The 24217-nt window shown below is 32.8% G+C and overlaps 1 protein-coding gene and 1 long non-coding RNA gene across 2 annotated transcripts in view; both read left to right on the forward strand.

Moving 5' to 3' along the window:
* LOC128241117 (uncharacterized) overlaps positions 1-24150 on the forward strand; it is a 36387-nt gene extending 12237 nt beyond the window's left edge. The window contains exons 2-6 of the mRNA XM_052958094.1: positions 19754-20065; positions 20683-20979; positions 21732-22019; positions 22674-22808; positions 23837-24150. Coding sequence (XP_052814054.1) covers positions 19754-20065; positions 20683-20979; positions 21732-22019; positions 22674-22808; positions 23837-24150 — 1346 coding nt within the window. The remainder of the gene's footprint in view (positions 1-19753; positions 20066-20682; positions 20980-21731; positions 22020-22673; positions 22809-23836) is intronic.
* LOC128239879 (uncharacterized) lies at positions 1744-19848 on the forward strand. Its single transcript, XR_008261959.1, has 3 exons — positions 1744-1802; positions 14874-14925; positions 19754-19848. It is a non-coding gene; the product is annotated as an uncharacterized LOC128239879 (long non-coding RNA).
* Positions 24151-24217: the final 67 nt, after the last annotated feature.

The following is a 24217-nucleotide window of genomic DNA, read 5'->3' on the forward strand; positions in this document are numbered from 1 at the left end:
ATAATGTATAAAAAATATAAACTTGGATACACATAACCTTCATTTCAGACCAATGAGTCATTAAAGGTTTTACATAAGCTGAAACGAGTTCTAGCTGTGTTAATGATCGAACTGTCTTTATATATGTACGTTTAGTCTTTGTTGTATAAATATGTATCAAATACATAATAATCATTTTTTTGTACGAAAGCCAGTACAGTTGAAACCACCAGAAGTCACTACACACTTGCCCTTTTATCACCTTGTATTGATGAAAACAAATTTATTATAACAGTTAAATTTTCGGCAAAAATTTCTTCTCCATAAACCGTAAAAAATCCTACATTCTGACTGAAATAAATACTTCCGTATTGAAGAATTACACTTGAGGCCATTCACTTCTGTAGTCGGTCCGGGAAAAATCCACTTTGCCCGTCAAGTATTCTGGTAAAGTGTCATTCTTGGGCATCTGCTTAAATACGCGTATTCACAAAACTATTTCTACAAAACCATCATTTATAAATTATTCATATGAATCAATTTGGTTAACACTCATGGCTTATGACTTATTACATTCGTATGAATCAATAAAACAACAATTTTAAATATAAACTAGTACTGGTGATGACACCGTACATTTAATGTTTTATCCCTCGCGATTCCACCATGAATCAGCAATGCCGCTTTTTACAACTTCATAATAATATTTACTTACAAACTAGTACTGGTGTTTCAATCGTATACGGTGTACAATATGATTCATCTCTGGCGATTCCGCCATAAATCAGAAATGCCGCTTTTATAACTTTATAACAATAGTTGCATATATAACCGTTACTGGTGAAGCCATGGCATACTATGATAAGAATAGAGCCTTAATGTTTAGCAAACGATAACAGTTATTAAGTGCTTAACTTAAAGATGTGCTCTTACTCCCAAATAAGATTTACCATAGTTAATTACATTGTTTAAATATTCCCAAAATGATGAATATATGTCAAAACAATAGTTCTTATGAAGGATACCGAGTTTGAACGAAATGGCATTAAATACGGTATTTCTACCTTATATAACTATGGAAGACCTCAGTAAACCTTTAAGAATTCACCAATCATTATTTTATTTTATTTTATTTTATTTTTTTTACGCTTTCTGCTATTCAGTACACGGTTAGATTTTCTGACATTAATATTCTCATAAATGTATTATTTAGTAAGTAGTTAAAGGTTTAAAGGTATCAGTCAAAATGTATGTTTGGTATGCATGAATTGTGTATGTATTCATTTTGAATAATAGTATTTTTTTATTAATAACTTAATATTACTAACCTTAATTAAAAGTGAACTTTGTCATTGTACTTGCAAAACAACAACAAAAAATATCAACAGCTGCATCTGCTGCTGATACTTCTGCTGCTGAGGCTGCCGCTGCTGCTGCTAATGCTAATGCCACTGATACTCATATTTATTTGACTATCAGTTTAGCTGTTATTTATCATTGCTCTAGACGATAACCTTTAGATAGGGGGCTCTAAACATGGCCTCTTAACCTGCTATATCGAAAGATGGTTTAATTATAATTTCTCCGGACACCAACAAGTTAAATTTCGGACGAAGTGGTTGGGTTTTCTTCTGCCTTGTAGGTAGATTTGAAACTGGAACCTCACGGCAAACACATATTCAGTTGAACTTGGCCTTATTACACTTCAAACGAACGGATGTTTAGCGAAGTACACGCTCTAAAATTTTAAACTGATTCCTTGTGGTTTAAGTTCATCGATATGTTTGTTTAGAAAAGCTATGAGGGATTTTATGTCTATGGAGGTAATCTTTTTTAATCATACCATTTAAAAAAGGGGCTTTCAAACTGTTTGTATTGAATGATCAAGCCTTCATCAGTTGGAGTATTTGAAATCATGAATAGATTCGTTACCAACATACAGGTGTACATATTTTATATATAAAAAGTAAATTACTATTTATGCTAAAATTGAAAAATGCATTATTAATATTTATAAATAATATTATTTGATACCGTTTTTATGAAAAAGTTATTTCGACAAAATCTCTGAATAGCAAAATTTTAAAGGATGTTATAAAATCTCCACTGCTAGTTTAACTTCAGCATTTATTCGTAAAAGCATAATCATATTTTCGAAAGTAAAGCTTTAAATCAATGATGATACGAACTGGAAATGGTCCTTAAAAGGAGGATTACAGTTACGTTACACCCAATACGATTGCACATGTCTAATGAGTTTAATGATTGTAACTTAGTATGAAACGTAATTTGTAAAATCAAGTTAAGTATTTCACTGAAATGAACAATGAACTTCATAAATATTATTGTCAATCTTTTAAAGATGCACTCTTAATCCCAAATAAGATTTACCACTATTAATTATATTGTTTTTATATTCCAATAGGATGAAAAAATGTTAAAAATAATGGTTATAATGAAAATTATCGAGCTTAATTGAACGAAATGAGCATTTAACACGGTGTTTCTACCTTATGAGACTAAAGTAGACTATAGTAGACTAAGTTAATCTTTAAACATTCACCCATCATTTAAAAAATGCGCTTTCTGCTATTAAATTTACGGATACAATCTTGTTATCAGTAGTTGATATTTTCCATAAATGCATTATTTAGTAAATAGTTAAAGGTTCCTGAGTCACTAATTATACAAGTGTATGTATTGCGTTTGAATAAGAGAGTCACTTTAAAGATATTTGGAATCACCACACTGAAGGGCGACTGTTAAGATTCATTTGGTGCTTAATGAAATAAACGGTATATTCAAGGTTCTAGACACCTAATGGTCCAACAAAGGTAAATACAGTATTTTCTCAAACTATGCATAGACTTGTCAAATCGAGCTAAAAGGAGGAGTCCAAATTTAAATAATTTTACACGATTGAAAGAATAAACGCAACAATCATGTTGCTGTCTCATCTGAGTTTCCACGATATCAAAAAGCGCATAAGGTTTTCCAGTTTAAATCATATCCATCTGTGAGTACACAAACATATACCGACACTAAATTTAGACAACCCCAGTAAATTTCGATTTGGAAAAACGCGTAAAAACTGTTTTTAACATACCTCCCAATTCTACTTCATATGTATTTGGATACATTACCAACTCAGTGTCACTGGCAGTTTATACTTGTATAAACGATATAGTCCGTATGTTAACAATTAAATCTGTCACAAGTCAACCGTGACGTTACTCATTTTACCGAAATCTCAGAATCTTTTCTTGACTTAATTTTAGTTCATTATCAGATAGCGTTTTAAAATGCGGTATTGATGAACCATTTCTGGATATATTAGTTCGTAATCACTGACCTTTTTATTTCAAATGCAAATTCAACAAAACGGTCAGATCAACATTGAAACGAAAAGTTCACAAGGTTTCTACATCAAACCCCGATCGCTTCTGTCATCGTTTGACTTGATGCCATGTTTTTAACACAAATATCGACATCTACGCTAATAATTTCACTAATCAACTGATGATTTTGTGTGACAGATGTATATCGTCAAAGAAAACAAGATTCGCACTCAGGAACCCAGATATTTTATTAGGCAATTCGTTAGTAACTCCGTCAAAAAGGAAGAGCCAGACAGTAGAAAAATGCTCATCACTGGTGAGCTTAAAGGACGATACATAACCATGTCAATCATATAATTATAACTGCCAAGCAAACACATGAAATGCATGCTTCGAAACTTAGGGAAATACCTTCTCCTTAATAGACCTTTGGAAAAGTTTATAATTTGTACTCGTCTTACTCAGGTATCCTAGCACATCCCCCCTCTAATCCACGATGGCACCTAATCTACGAATCAAATATCGAAAGGCAAATTTTTTTGAATAACTTGTTCCGACCACAGACCCTTCTTACTCTACTAACAGACCTAATCCCATTGTCTTTGATGTTTTTTTTCTATAAAGGATTTTGATTTCTCCAGATGCTCTTGACTCGATCAGGAACCTTAAATCTGGCAAGGCAACAGGACCGGGCTGTGTTAAGAGCTATTTTCTAAGCGAGATAGCAACAACACTTTCCCATCTCCTTCAATGCCTTTTTAATTACTCTCATCGTCTTGGAAAGGTATCTAACCAGTGGAGACTGGTTCATGTCTGCGCGATTCTTAAAAGACAGATCCCTAAGCTGACGGTAAGTACCGTCTCATATGCCTAATGAGTGGCAATAAGGTACTAGAAACACTTTTGCATAAGCACATATTCAACTTCTTTGTCATACTGACTTCTTTACTCCATTTGAGTCAGACTTTGTTACCAAGGACTGAATTGTAAATCAACTTATACTATATATCTATCTAACTATCTATATATTATTCTTACTGCATTGCTCTAGATGAAGGTAAATAATTAAGAGCAGTATTCTGTGACACCTCAAAAGCTTTTGATAGCGTATTGCATAATGGCCTTCTTTTCAATCTTCGAGAAAGTGGTATTTCCAGTTACCTATTAGTATGGCTTACTGATTACCTATGTTAAAGACAACAGAGCGTTGTCGTGTCAGACACAATGTCAGATACGGTTTCAATATATGCTGGAGTTTTACAATGTTCAATTCTTTGAACCATACTCTTTTTGTCAATATAAATGATATCGATCGTGAAATAATATCATTTGCACGTCTTTTTGAAAGTGAAAATACTATGCATATCATTGTCGATGACCTTATTTGCTGCTCAGCAACTAAATGGTGACATGGGCAGAAAGGTTGCTTGTATTATTCAATCCAGCAAAACAGAATCACTTCTCATCTGTCGAAAAAACAAACAGACAGTCTAATCCACCTATCTTAATAATGTTAAAATAGAGGCAAGTATTACTCATAAACATATTGGCGTCACTCTCCCCAATTATATTTCTTGTTAATGTCAACCGTAATCGATGTCATTTCTGCAAACTACAATATCCTCATGGAATGCTTTTCTGAAAACTGTTCGTTCCTATACATCCTTGCCTGCCTTCAAGTACAATCTTAACAAGAATAAAAAATCAGTTCCTCATTTCTACTAAGAGTGTGCAAATTAAGTGCCACGAATGCCAGTCTGCGGATGCACTTAAGTAATCTTAATAACCATTTGTTCTCTGAAACCATTATCAATAGCCTTAATTGCCAATGTGGTGAAATTGAGCACACCTACCATTTCTTCTTCACCAGTCACCTATACCATGCACAAGAACTCCACCTATTCGACAAACTGTCTGCTATTAGGCCTGTGTCACTTCAAATACAAATGTTTGAGTCGAAAAACTCTAGGGACCTGACCAACTCAACGATATTCAATAATAATCAGCACTTCATTCGCTAAACTCAACGTTTTTGACCTCCCTTAGGTAAATTAGAACACGCTTTATTCTACAACTGACCTGACCTGTCCATGCCCTCCCCCTCCCCCTCCACCTGTACTTAACGTTTGCCTCTCTGTGACAACTTCAGTACGTCAAACGCATTTTTACCACCTACTACTTTATACATTTGTCATTCATCTTATGCATCAAATTATAACAATTGCATTAATCTACAAATGATAAAAGCAATTACACTAGAACAAGCAGGATGAAAAAGTTACAAAAGCAACGCAAAGTCTGTAGAAAATATTTTTGCTTTTTGCATGGATCAATTGTTTACCTTTAATTTATAAGTTCCTCGGAAAATCCTTTATTATTGATAATGATTAAACTTTATGTATCCTAAAATGCTCTTTTGAAAAGTATATTGTTTAAATCAAGTTTTTGACAATTTATTTTTTCTTGCAATTATATCATCGGTGTCTTGTACCTTTAAGGCAAACATTGTGGCAATTCAATGGTGATTCTACATTTTCTAAGATATGTCATTTTTTATTTGATTTTATTATTAATGTTTATGTATTTATGAGTTTTTTGTGAAATGTAAGAAAAGTGTTAATATAATTTTATATTGACCGTATTTTTAGTCACAACTAAATAACACACGGCGGGGAATCCACGTGACCAAATGGTAGGTTTCAGTGCAAGATGGCGTCACCAAAACGCTCCACTCGAGCCGAAAATCAAGGCAATACATATAATTATAAAAGTTTCTTTATTTTTTAACATAGCCTATCATATGCCCACCTACTTAGTGTGTAATAGCATATCCATGTTTTCCTTGAAACTTTAACCGTTCTCGAGAACACTTCTGCAATGATTCCAAAATGTACGAAATCCGACTGGTAGGTTACAGTTCCATTTATCATTTTGGCTCGGATTTAGCAGAAAATGAGGTTGTAATTTGGGAAAATCGCAAAAACACTTAAGTTTTGTTTAAACTTAAGAGGCATATGCATTTGGCAACTAATAGTTTAATGATTTTAAAAGATATGAGGACGAAAAGAAAATGATAGGTTGCAGCTCCGATTTTTGAAGAGATAGGTTGCAGTTCCATATAAAGGTTGTCGTCTGGACTGCAAATTATATAATGTGCTGATATTGTATACAAGCATGGAGGAATTGAAATGTGACAAACTGTTTTTTTATGAATTAAAGATATATATATATATAGGATTATTGAACAATATCACGTTTAATATATAAATAATTGTTAAACATCCTGATAGTATATACACGTCGTAATAATATAATAATATCAGGATGTTTAACATTTTTATTTATTTACTGCCGATATATTATTATGTGAAGTATTATGGATACAACTTTTTTACCACCTCAGATAAGTACATCCAATAATTTAACCATGCTAGATATTCTTATCTTGCCCACGGGCAAAGATAAAATGCCCGTATGGAACTCCTTTTTAATGGTCACCACATTGTAATTACCTCCCTTGTTGAAGACTGTCGTCTGTAGCATCATGGAAACCTTGTCTTGTGGCAATATTTAGAATGCTAGTTAATTATTTCTCGCTTCGAATGTCACCATAAAACAGTTTTCACGCACCATTCAAGAAATAATGGTTCACTCTCCTTAGGACTATTTAAAGACCGATTTTACCATTGATTTAATCGGAATCACTGCGCGCATATCCATGACAACCACGAATTATCTCATATCCATACGCAATTATTTTCACTATGCACAAAAGGGTTCCAGCAAAAAACTCATTTTTACTTAATTATTTTTAACTGAGGTGGGAGAAAAAGCATCTACCATAGCCGCTCGCGTATGAAAGGGTAAACCTCGTTTCCGCAAAACACCCTACGCTCGGGTCGGAATGAACCTATCTTACACTCTCGGCCATGGAAGAAACTTATAACCTTTATCCTGATCAAGTGTTAAAGATTTCTTTAATTGAAGTTACCTTTAGGTTAACACAAGGTTTAATAAATAAAAAAATACCAATCACTTGTTTGGTATTTGTTCATTTAAACCAAGGTGGTCTCAATTGGTCCGAAGTTGTTCAACACGGCGCATTAATCGAAAGCTAACTCTTCCATATCTTACATCATATTTTTTCTAGTACTGATATTAAGTCAGGTAATGCATGTTCATGACACGGAAGGATTATAACAGCGACGAATGTAGTTTTATAATTAAACAATGGACGAATAAGCTAGGTTTAAACCACATCATCCTGCGATTAAACAATATTTTTACATATAAAATGCATGTTGACATTGAAAACCAGTCGAGTTTAATTCGTTGATATTGTCCAAACGCAAGCAACAAAGTTAAACGTTATACTTAACTAAAATGACAAACATTGCCTTTCATGAGTTCTGCTTACATGAACTGGTGACCAAATATGTATTACATGTAATATGTAAGGAGCGATTTAAAAGTTCAAACGTAAATGGGTAATAAATATATATAGCTTTATTTTCCCCATTTTCTGGAGATGTACATGGTATATGGTAATACATACATAAGCATGAATATTTACAAACACAATACAAATTTGATAGTTCATAGTAATGAAAGAAAGTCACAGTAACATAAATTGCGACAAGTTTGTTTTATACGCATTAAGTTGGTCTCGTTTATAAATTATAATTTAGCCGCTGCATACAAGTCTGATCTTACAAACGATTAAGAACAATGATAATGCATCGGCTAAAATCAATAGACTATTTCCTATTAATTTAAGCAATATTTCTTCGAAAGCGAAATAGAAATAGCTGTTTAAGGATTAGCTCATTTTGTCGAGTGGCATTGTCATTGGTGAAGTGCACGCATCTAAATGCGTCTTAGTTCATCATTGTATAATTTAGCACAGTTGATAAGGAAGTCCGGGTATAATTGTACATCGAGTACCTTTATCAAATGTTCGTCGATTTTGCCAAGTGTGTATATAACGAAGGACTGTCTCGATATCGTACTAAGTAAGTCATACATCGGTCCACTCAAACTTTTAATCGCCACCAGGAATAAAAGTCGCGAATAGCTATTGTTATTTGAGCAACACTCGAACATCAAGTGCTCGAGCTCATGGCTGCATTGTCGATGGCATAAACGGCAATCAATCGGCTGGTCTGGGGGACGCTGGCAGCAAACACATGCTAGCAGCTTCATGAGGGAGAGGCTCTCGGGACGAGCTCTCGCGACGGACCACACACTTGATAGGCACAGATGCGGATGGATCTGTTTAAACAGATCGAAGTCAGAGCTTATGTCCATTCTCGCTTTCCATGCATTCACTTCGTGGTTGTAGACAGCTGTTTTGCAGACACGTTTCCAGATGTACTTGTTTGGGAATGACACTTTGACTAGGTTCAATATATAATATTACAACACACACATATATATATATATATATTAAAGCTAAAATATCAAATGTAAGAACGGCATCAGCATAACATGAACTTTTAACTATGATATTTACAGTGAAAATGGATATATTTGTCGTGTTTTTTTGTTATGAGAATGGCACATGAGTCTTTTCCGATGATCTTTGTTGGAAGCTGTTTCGACAAATTTCATCCAGCCTTTTCCCAACGTACACCTAAAGTTTCCCTTTGTATTGCATTTCTGTCTGTGGGTGCTGTCGCTTTCTTTCTGCGTGAGGCCAGTCTTGACCTCACCTTGTGATCAAACGAATGCTCACTGAACACTTCTTTTGTTTTGTTGTATCGCTGCCATTTTTTTTTGGTTGGCTGTTTAGATATCCTGCATTCATTTCGTTTAGGTTGATGAAGGGAAAGACTCTCTTATTCGTGTCATTGGTCTAAAAGATAAAAATGCATTCCATATGATATATCGAAAATTGCAAAACATCGATTGACATGTAATACAATAAAAGTATACTGGTGTGCAGATTTTATCACAGATAATGGTTTAACCATTCAACTCTAAACGTGTAATACATCAATTTGTCACAGAAAACAAATCATTAATGATGGTAACCTTATAAATTTGTAAGCAGAAAAATCAAAAGTATAAAACAGCAGTCTCGATGTGATTTTCAATGATTTTATAACTTTAGATGATGTAATAACTATGTAAAAAGAACAATGGTATAGAAAAATATCAGTTGCGTTTTATGGGAACCTATATGTTTGGCTTGAACACTAAAACTAAGTCAAAGAATCTGCAGTCCAGACGGCAACCTAATTATGGAACTGCAACCTATCTCTTCAAAAATCGGAGCTGCAACCTATCATTTTCTTTTCGTCCTCATATCTTTTAAAATCATTAAAATATTCGTTCCTAAATGCATGTGCCTGTTATGTTTAAACAAAACTTAAGTGTTTTATGCGATTTTCCCACATTATAACCTCATTTTCCGCTAAATCCGAGTCAAAATGATAAATGGAACTGTAACCTACCAGTCGGATTTCGTACATTTTGGAAACATTGCAGAAGTGTTCTCGAGAACGGTTAAAGTTTCAAGGAAAACATGGATATGCTAATACAAACTAAGTAGGTGGGCATATGATAGGCTATGTTAAAAATTAAACAAACTATTATAATTATATGTATTACCTTGATTTTCGGCTCGAGTCTAGCGTTTTGGTGACGCCATCTTGCACTGAAACCTACCATTTGGTCACGTGGATTCCCCGCCGTGATAACAGCTGTTTGAAAAAAAACATAAGGATATTATTCCTAATCTTTGGTATGACTTGGCAAAAAATAGGCTTATAGGCACGAAAAAACGTCCTTTTGCTATGACACTGTCGGTTATAAAACCCGACAAAGAACTATCAATTGAGGCTTTTGTTAAGTTCACCCTAATCAATGATGTTAGTTTATGGGTTTAATTTATACATTGAATAAATATACAGTACAAAACAGAAAGTAGATTATCGTTTTATATCAAACACATGAGCTAATAAAACAACAACATGAGCACCACATAGGACAACAACCTATTATTTGACACTATAAAGGTCATTTAATCGAGCCTAGTGCAACATTAAGACCAAGTACGTTTTAAATTAAGATATAGTACATGACTACCATATCATAACATTTGGAAAATTAATGCATTTATCAAAGTGTGTTGATAAATGCTTATAAAATGTTTGAACGGAAACATAAGTAAACAGTAACAAACCACGATAACTTAACAAAAAATATAAACAGTTCAGTAAACATGTCTGGAAACGAAATATAAAAACCTTAAACAAATGATCAGATTTGTAAATCTTAGAAAAGGTAAACTACCTTAAATATTTTGGATTTATCTTTTACTGATATGTCAACAAGATTTAAACAGATTCTTTGGCACAATCATAGTGCTGGGTATTGCTAAATCAAGTACACCAGTCTATGTTGTTATTGTAGTGAAATTCAAAGTCATAGTGCTGGGTTTGCTATAAAAAGCTTGACCCACATTCATCAGATATATGTTTACCAATGTCTTGCAATAAGTATTGATTAATTTTATTCGAACGGACTCATTAAAATGTACTTTGTATAATATCGAAGATAACATTTAATTATTGTAAGTGAGTTTATGCCAACACCCCTTAATCCTTTTGTTCATATCACATTTTAGTGGAAAGAGATGTACGACAACGCTGCCAACTTTTCCCTTACTTGTTCATCATATCCATATGTATTTTATCCATCGCCGTATAATCAAACAACTTAAGTAAAAGTATCAATGTAGCCAATGAATACTTAAAGAGTTCTATGTTTACTGATGATTCACTTACCTCTAAAAATACAGTCATTTGAAAAGCCTACAGAAATTGTGACAGAGTTAGTGAAAACTCTGGTCTAAAACTAAATAATAAAAAGAAATGTTTACAAAATTGGTTCTCTGAAAGACAATAATGTTGTTTATTGCAAAGGTAAAGAATTTACATAGACATCAGATAAAGAATCTACTCTCGGAATGATTATTACGAATAAAAGAAAACAACATTTGACTTTATCTTTTCCCCATAAATGCTTGAAATATACTCATGCTTAGATAGATAGATGAAACAAAAACTTTCGTTTTTTGACAAAGTGTCTGTTATTAAGATGCATTGTCACACACAATTCACCCCTTGACTTGTCTTCAAAAAGCACCAGATAATATCCTTATAGGTCTTAATTAAAAAAGGGTTAATTGCATTTGGAATGGGAAACCTGATAATATATGAAGACAAACATTAATTAATTATTTTGAATAGGGCGTACTTAAAATGACTGATATGTTTGCAGATATAAATATTCTCAAGGCAGGATGTTAACATGTCAATTTAATGAAAACACTCTAACTGATTCGAAAACGTTTCATTTACAAGAGCTTCAAGATCACTGAAAATAATGTCTTAAGAATCAAAATTAAAAAAAGATTTTCTAGTGTAATGAAAGACTCTTTGCTGTGAGATATACTTCAAGGTTGTACATTGATAAATTTTGATCGAATTCTCATCCGAAACAAATACATCGGATTGACTAGTATATTACATTTATTAGCAAGCCGAATTTTTAAGACCTGCTTTAGGCAAGATATGAAGTTAAATGGTCACCTCTATGATATAAGAAGACAAAAAAATTGCGATTTTGGTAAATTTAGAATTTCATATGATCTACAGCTTCCATAATTTCGAAACTACCATGTATTATTTTTTTGCATTCCAGTTGGCTGGAAAGACGAACGTTTAAATATTGATATGCATAATATAACACAACCTTTTACTAATGATATATTGCTTGATAAAATGTTTTACTAATGATATATTGCTTGATAAAATGTTAAGGGTAAAACCCCGAACAGACTCTAATATGAACATTAGATTAACAATAAAAAGGGCAAAAGCTCATCAAACCAGAAGTAAACTAGAAAAATGAATTCACGGATTTAGTATGTTAATATATCTATTAAAAGTCCCAACTAGGCTAACATAATTAGAGAACACATATATATATGATTGAGTCCTAAATAATGTCTGATAAAATCGCAAGGACCCCACGGTGATTTATTTAACAAAATGTAAATAAAAATAGGGAAATCCTTAAATGGACCGCTAACTCGCTCTATGCTTATAAGGTATATAAATGGGCGTAGCATAGCGCTTTGTAAATAAAACCTGCCTCTTATTTGAGGTTTACAAATGAAATGTTCACACGAAGAAAGCTAAGCTCCTTAAGTTTCTAAAATAGATGTGATGCAAGCATTTTCGAATGAAAAAAATCAATGTCGTTTAGTGCAAAATCGCCGATTCCATGAGTCATTACTTATTATCTGATTACCTCCTTTTCTTCAGTTGAATATAGTCAGCTTTCAATTGAACGATTCTATGAAAATGACTGTAAGTATAATTGTTTTGTTTAAAATGTTAAAAACAAAAACTTCTTAATTAAAATAGCGATAAATTCACTTTTGATCAAACTGGGTGTTAACAAAATTCAAAAAGGTTTAGTGAAGTGGATTGGATATATGTACAAAAATATGTTTACATTACATAATGAGACTTAAATTATTTTTATTGCACCATCGATAATAGATTAAGAAGCTTTCTGTAAAATTCATTAGGGGATTTTGACATAAGTCAAAATGTTGTTTAAGTATAAAAATCTGGTCACAATTAAAATAATTCCTTGAAAGGAACAATATTCGAACTGAAATGACCTTAAAAAATATATGGTTTGGAATTAAAGAGTAACAAACTCCGAGAGTGAGGCTTATCATTTTCTCCCTTTATCAAAGTTTATATTTATAAATGTAGTACAACTTTCGATATTCCAGTATTGGGATCTTTGTTAAGTTTCTCAAACAAAGGAACCAAAAAAAAAGAGATATTTGGCAGAACGAAACGGCAGACTTTAGGTTCTTGACCTAAGATGGAACAAAATCACAAGAAATTGTTTCCTATTTTCATGGCAACTGAACATTTCTTCGTTTATAGGATTTTTTTCTATTTGACTTAATATTTGTTTTCAATTATTATTTTGTTTAAACAATTACAATTGTTTATTTTGATGTTGCCTTGTTCACAAAATTTTCTTTTTCTTTAAAATCAGAACAAAAATAAAGCATTTTCTTCTCATATGTCACATATACCAATTTCACTTCTGAAGTAAATCTCTATAGCAGACACTTTTAAAATTATATTAATTGATATCTCATAAAATATATTTCAAAGATTATGTAAAATATATGTTATGTATGTTACTAAAATCGAATTATATCACTAAAAGCAATACTTAGTGGGAATTAATCTATATACATAGCATAACGTGGAACAAACGTTTCTTTTAATTTTTAATGTTTGTGTCATACAATCCGCGTGTATTTTACTATTACTGTTCCAAATAAGTCTTCGGTCACCAACACTTAACAACTTAATAACAGAATTGGTCAAAGACATAGTTTCAATAAACACTCTATAGGTAAGTCTAAGATATTCATTGGAAGATATAAGCTAAATATGGCATTCCTTGCTTGATCATTAAAAAAAACACATTTATTTTGGCATCTTCAACTTAAAAAAATACTCTTAGATATCAAAATGTTTCTATAACTCCAAGCTTGATCTAGCGCAAACATATTACATTCCGGTCTCGGTCTATTATCAACTACTATTATCTTTGATTTATCTACATAACTTTCAAATTTTGCTGAAGTTTCAAATCAGCCATGAATACAATAAAATATTCTTCATTATTTGCGAAGACAACTGTATAATCAACAAATAAATTGACACTTAATTGAAAAAGAAGAATACACATTTATATTTTAGAAAAACAAACCCCTTTTTAAAAAAAATAATAGTTCTTCTTAAACATCATGAACACCATATTAATATCTAAAATTGACCGAAACCGTAACAATCTTTATTGCACAATTATAATGACAAAAGAATTATGGAAATATATACAAATTAACAATACACATCAATTGTGTAACAAGTTTCTTTTGGAGAGGGACATATACAGTCGTACCAGAATGGAACAAAACAATTATCTTATTATGAGTAAACAATGTATTTCTGGCAGGCTTTTGTGAAGATTCATTGTGCAATGACGGGACTATTCAATCATTCTAACAAATACTTAAGCATAAGTGAGTATGCTTTTTAAGCCGTACAAATATTGTTGGTTTTCGTATTGCCGCTGTGGTACCCTTGCCAGTAGTTGTATTACAACAACAGCACTTTAATCACAATAACGGGGAAATGATGTTCATCTTTCCCCCAAATTAATGCCCCCACAACCAGATGCGGCGGGAAAGGGGGGGGGGGACAATATAGTAGAAATCGTTTGTGAGGTCTGGGCTTGTCGTCCTAGCGTTACCAAAGCAACTTGTAATTATACAATTTTTAACTGGTAGTTATAAAAGGTTGTTAATGTTTTATAATATAACTTAACCGAAACGTTTTGTAGCATTATAATTGCTAAAAATTTACTTAATTTTTTTTTTATATATTTCCTCTCTATACTCCTTGCCCTGCTTGCAATATCTTAGTACTTTAATTATCATTTTAGGTAGTCCGATGGAACGTCATTTGTTTACTGTTGACGATTGCCGTCACTCAAGGTAATTTATACTTACGTATTGGCTACATTCCTATTTGCATTAATGTATTGCACAAATGTATGAACTACATGCATTTAAAAAAACGTATTTGAAGATGTATAACATTACACTGAGGTCCTCTTTGCATAATGGTGACAGACTAGTCAGCACACAAATATTGAAATGACTAAACCTGAAGATACAAAAACAATATTGTAATATTTTGGTTTAAAAAAGCGAATGCCATATGTCATTTTTTTATAATACATGTGTAACCGGGTATACGATGTGTATATTGCGAAAGGCATTCTAAGAATAGATAGTAGAAGGAAGAAAAGAGTTGAGCAACAGCTGAGATCTGCGTGTGATCTTGAGTTACGAAGGTAATAAGTGGTCCCCAACACGGAAGAGTATCACGGACGACAAGTACGGTGAAGTCATTGACTTAAATATCTGTCTTTAAGTGGTCCAAGGGCGGTTTCGAAATATAGATTGATATAAGGACACAAGACGTGTTGCAACGGAGATAATTCTAGCGACATCGTGTTGAATACTGGCCCAGACAACATCCGCGTTCACAGAAAAAATACAAGTCAATGTAGCTGTTATAATGAACCAATTAAACTACCTATCTGGCAGGTCAAACACGTACAACTGGTGTAGAATTGTTTAAAAGTATATTTACTTATTCATATGTGTGTTATCGATATTTTACTTATTTTTCCCATTGTTATAAATCAACCTACAGCCTGGTTATTTAGGTAATACAAGCATGCATTATTTATAACTTACATCCCTTCGTGTTTGTGTTAAGTGTTCCAAAATACTTGCACACTTGGACCTAGTGATTTATCAGTTAGTGAACTGAAGAGTGTTTAATGAAGAGGACGGTAGTGTTTTTCTGAGGTCTATAAGTGGAACTACTCAGGAAATTTCAGCCTGATGGAACTGGCGGAGAGGAGAGTGCCAAACATTGAAACGGAAGAAGAAACTGATTGACGAAATCTCATACACCTGCAATCTGTAATTAAAGAAATATAACTTATTTTCTTACGTTTAAGCTGTTTTTGAATCAAAAAGTGCAAGCACAAACGGTTTCGCAATATGTTCCCATTGTTGAATCTTTTATTTAATATTACAGTTATACATTTTTCAAAAGAGCTAGAAAGTGTGATCGCCCTGTAAATATTAAAATATTATGTATTGTATTTATGGTGAATTGGAATTAAAACACCAAAATAACAGGACCGGGGAACGACTTAAAGTTCAATATGCTTTAGTAAAACGAGTTCAGTAGGATAATCATTTACTAAACAGAAACATTTATTTATAGCCCTAAAAGCGTCTAAGCAGAAATTGAACCCACTCGATAACATTTAAAATATCATTATCTGACGAGTCAAATGTAATAGTGTGCTCTGAATGATCTTTTTAACTGATCGACACAATCAGCATATTCATCATTTCCATCATTTTGCGCTAATACCATCAAATACCATCGAGTGGTTATCAACCCGTATACTAAATAAATTTTAATTTCAATGATATTCTTTTTATTTCAGACAACATAGTATCATCTATAGTAACACATAAAACATGTATCTTGCTCGTAAATATCGTACCTACTAGGTCAGGATTGGGTTTGTCTCGCGGTTAATTGTGTCCAATGACATATATTTGCATATGCACTATGATTATGACATTGTATGTGACTTGTTTAACGTTCGGTCCCTTTGTCATTAAACAATTGATGTCTTTTTTAACGTTTGTACAAATCAATCCCGTTGACAACCACCATCCCCGGGCTTTGATATTGTATATAGATGCACACATTAAACAAATACTGACTAAAACCACAAAACATAGAGCTAACATATTTAAAATAAAGCACCAAATATAGATAGCACTCACTGGATTAATTGGCTCGATGGCGAGGCTAAGCTTTTCCTTATGATTTAGGTTCAGTTGTATCTTCAATATTGACTTACATGTACTTATTAGTTTAAAAAATATTAATCTTTTTCTCAGAACGGTAGGGTGTATTTATCAGATAAGCAATCCTAACAAATTACTACTGTAGCTCCTTGAGAATCATTATATTCAAATCGTGTCCGAAAAATTCTCAGAAACTGCGGCGTCAATAGCTAGTATTTGTGCATATTAGGTTTGTTTAATTTTCCGACAAGCATTCATAAAGTTATAGTAAATTAAATTGTTTGAAAATTAATGCAGATTATGTATTTGTTTCAACTGTGTCCGGACTTTGACCAACTAAAATAACACTTCAGGGTTTTAGTTCTGAAAATAACAAGTGTAGCATATCGGATTGATCGAAAACATATTATGGACCATCAAGAGTTTTAAGGTTGTATGCTGCATGTCGACACACTTATCAATCTAATGTGAATTTGAAAGCAAGCAGATATCGCAAAATAATCTTTGTGAGTAGCCGAGGGATATGTAATTGTTAAAAATAACGCATATAATGGTAATGTGTGGACTCAAAGACCCTGCTTTACTCAGCCTTCAGTACAAATAGTCAAAACGTCTTTTTCCGGTGTTTCATTTAAGTATATAAACACTAGCAATACACTTGTGAGATGAAAGCAATGTTCATATTTCCTACACATATAAGTTTATCAGTTAAAAACTAGCTTAATGTTTTAAAAATTCATCAATCCACATTACCTTATCGCAGGCAATGACAAGCAATCATCGGTTACAGTTTGGGGCCAAATATTTACGGATTCATTTTTTTTGCCTGTGAACAGAATAGTAAAAAAGTATACCGCAACGATTTCAGTGTTTCAATTCAGTATCGATATATATAAATATTTACTTATCCTGGTCGTTTGTTGATTACTTACTAGCTGGGGATATGAGAGTCATAGCCAAGCCTGATTTAATACATAAAAATTTTTATGCAAAAAGCTACAGAAACAAGCTCAATAGTAAAAGGTTTAAACATAAACCCGGTTTAGTGGCACTGGGCAGACGCCAAAGACATATAACACAATATCACAGACAAGAAACATAGAAGAACAGCACAAAACTCCACAAAACGGTTGATAGTAAAGCAGTCTAGTTATGCAGTTGTCGTGGATATTGATTTTTATAGCGATTTGACCAATTATTAAATACATTATTTAAATTTCTATTCAACATGGAAATGACAAGTAAACCTCCCAGTAAATTTATATTTTACTGACCATTCCAAGGCGGTACCTAACACTCCTTGATAAACATACCTAGTTTTTTATATAGTATGTTTGCAATGTACTGTTTGTTGAGTTTTGTGCTGTTCTTCCATGTTTCTTGTTTGTGATTTTTTGTTTTTATGTTCTTTGTCTTTGGCGTTTACCCAGTGCCATTAAACAGCGTTTATGTTTATGTTTTGCTACTGAGCTTGTTTATGTAGATTTTCGCATAAATATTTTCAGGAATATGCCTTTGCAACCTCTCATTATTTGGAAATTTCAACTTATGGGAACATTTTCCTTGACCCGAGTGCGTACTATTTAGAAGTAAAGACTAAACATGCATTCATCATTTTATTATTCCATGACAATTAGTAGTCGGGTCAATTTGAGTGCTACACACTGAATTTACGAATTGAACGCTTTTGTGCGTATTATATTGCCAAATGAATGTTTAAACAATACGAAAATAATTATATTTCCTGCCATCAGCATATTAAAATACAAATGATACAAATTAACATTAATATAATTCGATTCATTGTTAATACTCTTTATAAGGTTCAGTTAAACAATTGCAAGGCTGGTACGCCGGTTGTTACAGGCGTTAAAAACGCCTACTTCTCCAGTCCCTAACCCATGAGAACGAGAGCGAACTAATATTGCTAGCGCTAAAAGACAAATATTTCCGAAAGATTTACCCATTTTCTTAGGCGAATCAAACGTAAAGGATCAGAAAATACAAGATATGTCTATTTTTTCATTATAATTGGTCATTTTTCGACAAAGTTTTAAAATAAATTATTATGTAGAGTTTTTAGTTGTTGGTCCTAATTTACCAGTTATTGTTTACGTTGTACTTAAAGCTTAAGGCATGCTCACCTTAAAATGCGTTTGTTTTGTTTTATGTTTTGAAATTCTAACCAACAAATTCGTTACTTTCAAAACAATTATATTTATTAACTTTGAGCTTACTGGTCTTGGACATTTAACCTAGACCTGTAACGAAACAGATCGCCGTTACCAAACTATATTAAGTAACGTTAAATATTCAAGATTCAAGATTCAATACATTTATTTAAGTAATTTTAACTCAATCGTATTCCTCATTACATGATCAAAATATAATTCAATTATACATATATACAATGATAACATAATAGGTTTTAATGTGAGACACGACAGCTATACTATGATGACTATTAATAATTAATATTTTGCACGTTAAATTAGTACTAAATAGTGTTTAGATTGACATTGAGGATGGACAAACAAGCGTTAGGCAAACTATTTAACTTATATTTGTCACGTACAGTTGCGTATCATATAACAATCATGTACTTTGTAAACAATCAAATTATATGAAGAAATAGTATAAGTATATATATATATAAATCAAGTAGGGTTAAATTCTAAACGTAAGCCTTACCTAAGTGTCAAAGAACTATTCAACCTTCTTTGATAATTTATGACTTGGAGCACTTTCTTTTGTTCAGTATGTTGAACTGAAACAAAGGTAGTAATAACAATAAAGTTGTTTAAAGTGTTCATAGTATGCAAAGCTGATATTAGGCTATGTACCCATGTAGGACTTGATATGGATTGCATTGATATGTGTCGATAGTCTTAAACGTTTTAATATACGATTTCAGGTGATTTGATATTTACATCCGACAAACAGTATGCACAACTACATGGTACTATAACGCTCACCTGCAACACAAGTGAAAGCGTTTCAGCGGTTGAGTTTCAGAGAGATGTATACCATTTGGGAATATGCTATATAGAAGTGGGATGTTCGACATCAAATGAAAGAAAATTTAGTTTGAAAATCAATCAGCCTGTTGGATACAACATATACACCTTAACGATAAACAATTTTGAAGTGAACGATACAGGCTTATATCGATGTCTCGATGTCGATACCTTTTGGCCGGACTCTACAATACATATTACTCATGCAGGTAACTAAATACTTTTTGTTCCACTCCTGACAACAGCTCTATATGAAACAAAACATTAATTAATTAACAGGTTTAAAACAACATAAACACAAAGTGCGTGATATACAATGTATACCAGATGCACAGAATTTTATTAAATAGCGATTTTCGTGATTGAGGGTGAGAGCCCCATATTTAGATGATTTCGATGTTGGCGTGGTGTTTCGCGCTGAAGTGGGTGGGAACCTGTAAATATGAGACATATTTATCCAATTAGAAAAATCAGATAAACAAGGTTAAGCCTTTCTTAGTGCTTTAAAACTCTCAAGCTCTCTTTGTACACTTGAAATTATGTTCCTGGTGGTTTAAGTAAGTCGAAACATGAACTTTATTGCAAATTGTTTCGAAGCTTGCCGCAACTATATCATACTTCTATTGACAAACACAATTATAGAATTTGTTTACTCTGGAAAAAACATTGTTGCTGAGAACAACATATATCATTAACATTTGAACCATTCAAATTTTGGCCTTCCTTAACAATTTTTTCATGGTGGAGGGCCCTTAAAATATGACACTAGAGCATTTTTATTCCGAATTGTTTCAAGAGCATTATAATTTTGTATTTTGTTTTTCAGTGGACATTAAGTCAGTGACACTAACTCCAAAGACTGACCTTATATCGGTAATTGAAAATGTCCCACAGATTTTCCGGTGCGTTACGTCAACGTGTCGTCCGGTGGCCACAATATCGTGGTATCTGGGTTCCACGCAAATCACATCTGGCAATGAGTCCAATTCTTTACAAGACGTCACTACTAGTACACTAAACTACACCTTCCAGAAAAGACACCAGAACAAGCGAATCCTCTGTCGAGGAAGTAATGGTGGTCAATTACTCACATCTGATAATCAACCAAGACTTAACGTTCTTTGTATGTGTTATTTTCATTAAATTTTAAATGCGCTGGAATTAATATTTTTAAGGGACGATGCCATACTAACGTTCCGTGATTAATAATTAGCTAACAATAATGTAACTGTATGTTAAGACGTTGGATTTAAGTGAGTTGGACGCAAAATCCTTAAAATAAATAGTGCGTCTAATAAAATGATTTATAAATTTCAATCGCATATACGACCTTACATATAATGCATGTTTACGTACATTGAAAGAGGCAATCTATCGAGTGAGCCATATCAAAATTGTATTTAGAACATCGTACAAAATAAAACAATTCTTCCATCATGCTGCGCAAAAAACAACAATAATACTGTCTTACTGTGTGAGATATTCTTCGAGAAAAATCAGTGCAATTCAGCAAAGGAAATTTGTCAGTAGTTTTGATTTGAAAATGAAATACGATACCTTAATAATGTTTTTTTCTTTCAGGTACATACATTATAACTCATTTAGAATGACACTTACAAAACACAAGACATATTGCCGCCCATCTCCGGGACTGTCTGTATTAACCTCCTTATTGCATATAATAGAAAATGGAAAAGAAAAACACACCAATATATGAGACGATGCAATATGTAATGCACAATTGTCAGAAATACTACATTAATAGTATTTCATACCGAGTACTGATTTATTGTTTTAAAGCTGTGCAGTAAATGCAACGCATCAGATGGTCTCTGCTGCCCCTTTCAAAAATCTTATTTATGTATTAACTTTTAGATGGACCAAGTAAACCCGTTTGCAGATTTGGTGGATCAGCCTTGTCCTCTGTTGTAACACTAAGAGAAGACTCAGAGTTTCGCCTTAACTGCACCAGCGACGGAAATCCGTTGCCAAGCTTTTCATGGATACATCCTGGAGGCGGACAATCTACTCGCCTCATCATAAACAGCATTAAAAGAACGCACTCTGGAAGATATAGGATAATAGCAGAGAACAGATTGATTCCACTAGAGCAACAGTCCGTTTACCTCAGACAGGATATGCATCTCACAGTGGATGTGCAGTGTACGAGTATCCTCTTTTCTATTATTAATCTTTAATATTGAATTAATTGGAAACTTTGTTGATGCTGTTATTGTTTAATAATAATATTAATTATGCTTCCCGGTTATAAACATAGTGATACATCAGTGAAGCATAATGATATCTCACTGTTTCAAACATAGAACAAATTATTTTTTCACTATTATTAACTTTTATCCCGCTCTCTTCGACAACATGTACTAGACTTTGATACAATTTCAACGACATATTTTCCGCCCTGACTAAACGTTCGCATACAATTTTGTTTAATTTTCTAAAAAAAAAATCAAATATCTATTTCTATCCTTTTAATGCATATATTAAAGAGCTATTGTTTATTTCTGTGTAATCACAACTTATTTCACCTCTTGACAACCGAAGGTAGATTTTGAAATATAAACTTTGGTGCTCACTCGGTGAAATATATATACCGATCACGGACGAAAACAATTATCCTCTATATAATGGATTTTGTTTTAACATAGATCCACCTGATCAACCACAGTGCCACTTGGGAGAAACTGCCATATCGACAAACACCGTATCTGCGATACGAGAACAAATTATCAAAATTAGCTGTTTATGTGATAGCAATCCGCCATCAACATACTGGTGGTCTGGATATTCTTTTTCAAGTATCTGGACAAGATCTACGCATTTTCGTTCAAAATGCAGCAACTATAAACTTTACCATGGAAAACAGCATGCAGTTCACAATTGGAAACTCTACGCAAGGAAGACGTGTGTCGCCATTTGAAGTCAAAGTTCTTTGTAAGTAACTTTCACATTATGTATTTTGAAGAGGCATGTCTTCTTGTGTTTGTGTTCTGTCTTTGGCGTTTAACCTGTGATTAAACTGTTTGCTATTGAGCTTGTTTCTGTTGTTTTTCATATAAGTATTCTACTTAATAGCCCGTTCAGCTGAAACCAAAACACATTTCATTGATTATATGTGATAACTAGCGCGTTATTTTTCGTACCTGATATACATATTCCAAACAATAAAACCGAAAGCCGAGATCTTCAATCTAACACAAGTCAGTTATCTGCAATGGGGTAATAAGAGTTACATGACCTGAAATTAAAGTGATATTCTTATTCAAAATCAATACATATACATGCATAACAAACATTAATTTTGAGTGATGCAAGTTGAACTACTTACCAAATAATGCATTTATTGAAAATGTTAATTTCTGATTACACGATTGTAGCCGTGTTTTTAATAGCTGAAAATGCTAAAATATTAAATGGTTGGTAAATGCTAAAAGATTTACTGTGATCTACTATAGTCTCATAATGTAGAAATATCATGTTTTCTGCACCTTTCTTTAAATTTATCTCGGCTTCCTTCATAAGAACCATTGCTTTCGACATGTATTCATCCTTTTTGGTATATCAAAACAATTGAATTAATTTTCGTAAATCTTAGTTGGGAGTAAGATGGCATCTTTATTAACTTTTTGAGACACATAAGTATGACTTGAATCTAAAATGCTCTCATAATATACGATTTGAATAATACAAAGATTTCTGATTGGGCAAGCCTAGTAGTTGGAAATTCAAAAAAGAGCCTGTGTAGTTACAAGGTACAAAGGAAAATGACTTAGATAAACAAACGCTTAAACATAACATTTATTCATAATAACGCTTGATGAGAACGCGCGCATTTTCTTTTTTTCTTAGCGATGTTTTCTTTAAAATAAAAAGAAATAAAAAAATATAAAATAAAAGTCTTTAAAATATAAACTTGTTAAACAATAAAGTGTTTGTAGGTGATAAGGTAACTTTTACTTCAGTTCCTCCCGTGGTTAAGCCGCTGACGAACGTTACAGTAATCGAAGAAGGCACAGTTTCTGTGGTTTGTGAAATAACTGCTGGTGTTCCGAGCAAGAACGACTTTCAATGGGAAAGAATGTCTGATAGTTCCAAAGTCTCCATGGAGCAGACTCTTATTTTCGCCAACATTAATCGAAAACAGACTGGATACTACAAATGTACAGCTTCGAACAACATGGAACCCACAGGACATGACGCAGTCGTTGGCGCCAGTAGCAATACAGTTTACGTTGATGTACAATGCAAGTCCAATACTGAAATCAGTCTAATTTGATTTTTAAGATTTGACATTGATAAATAGTACATTTTTTTACTCATTGAACCAAATCCAACTTAAATTC

The sequence above is a fragment of the Mya arenaria genome, chromosome 7 (genome assembly GCF_026914265.1).
Source record: "Mya arenaria isolate MELC-2E11 chromosome 7, ASM2691426v1".
Classification (NCBI taxonomy): domain Eukaryota; kingdom Metazoa; phylum Mollusca; class Bivalvia; order Myida; family Myidae; genus Mya; species Mya arenaria.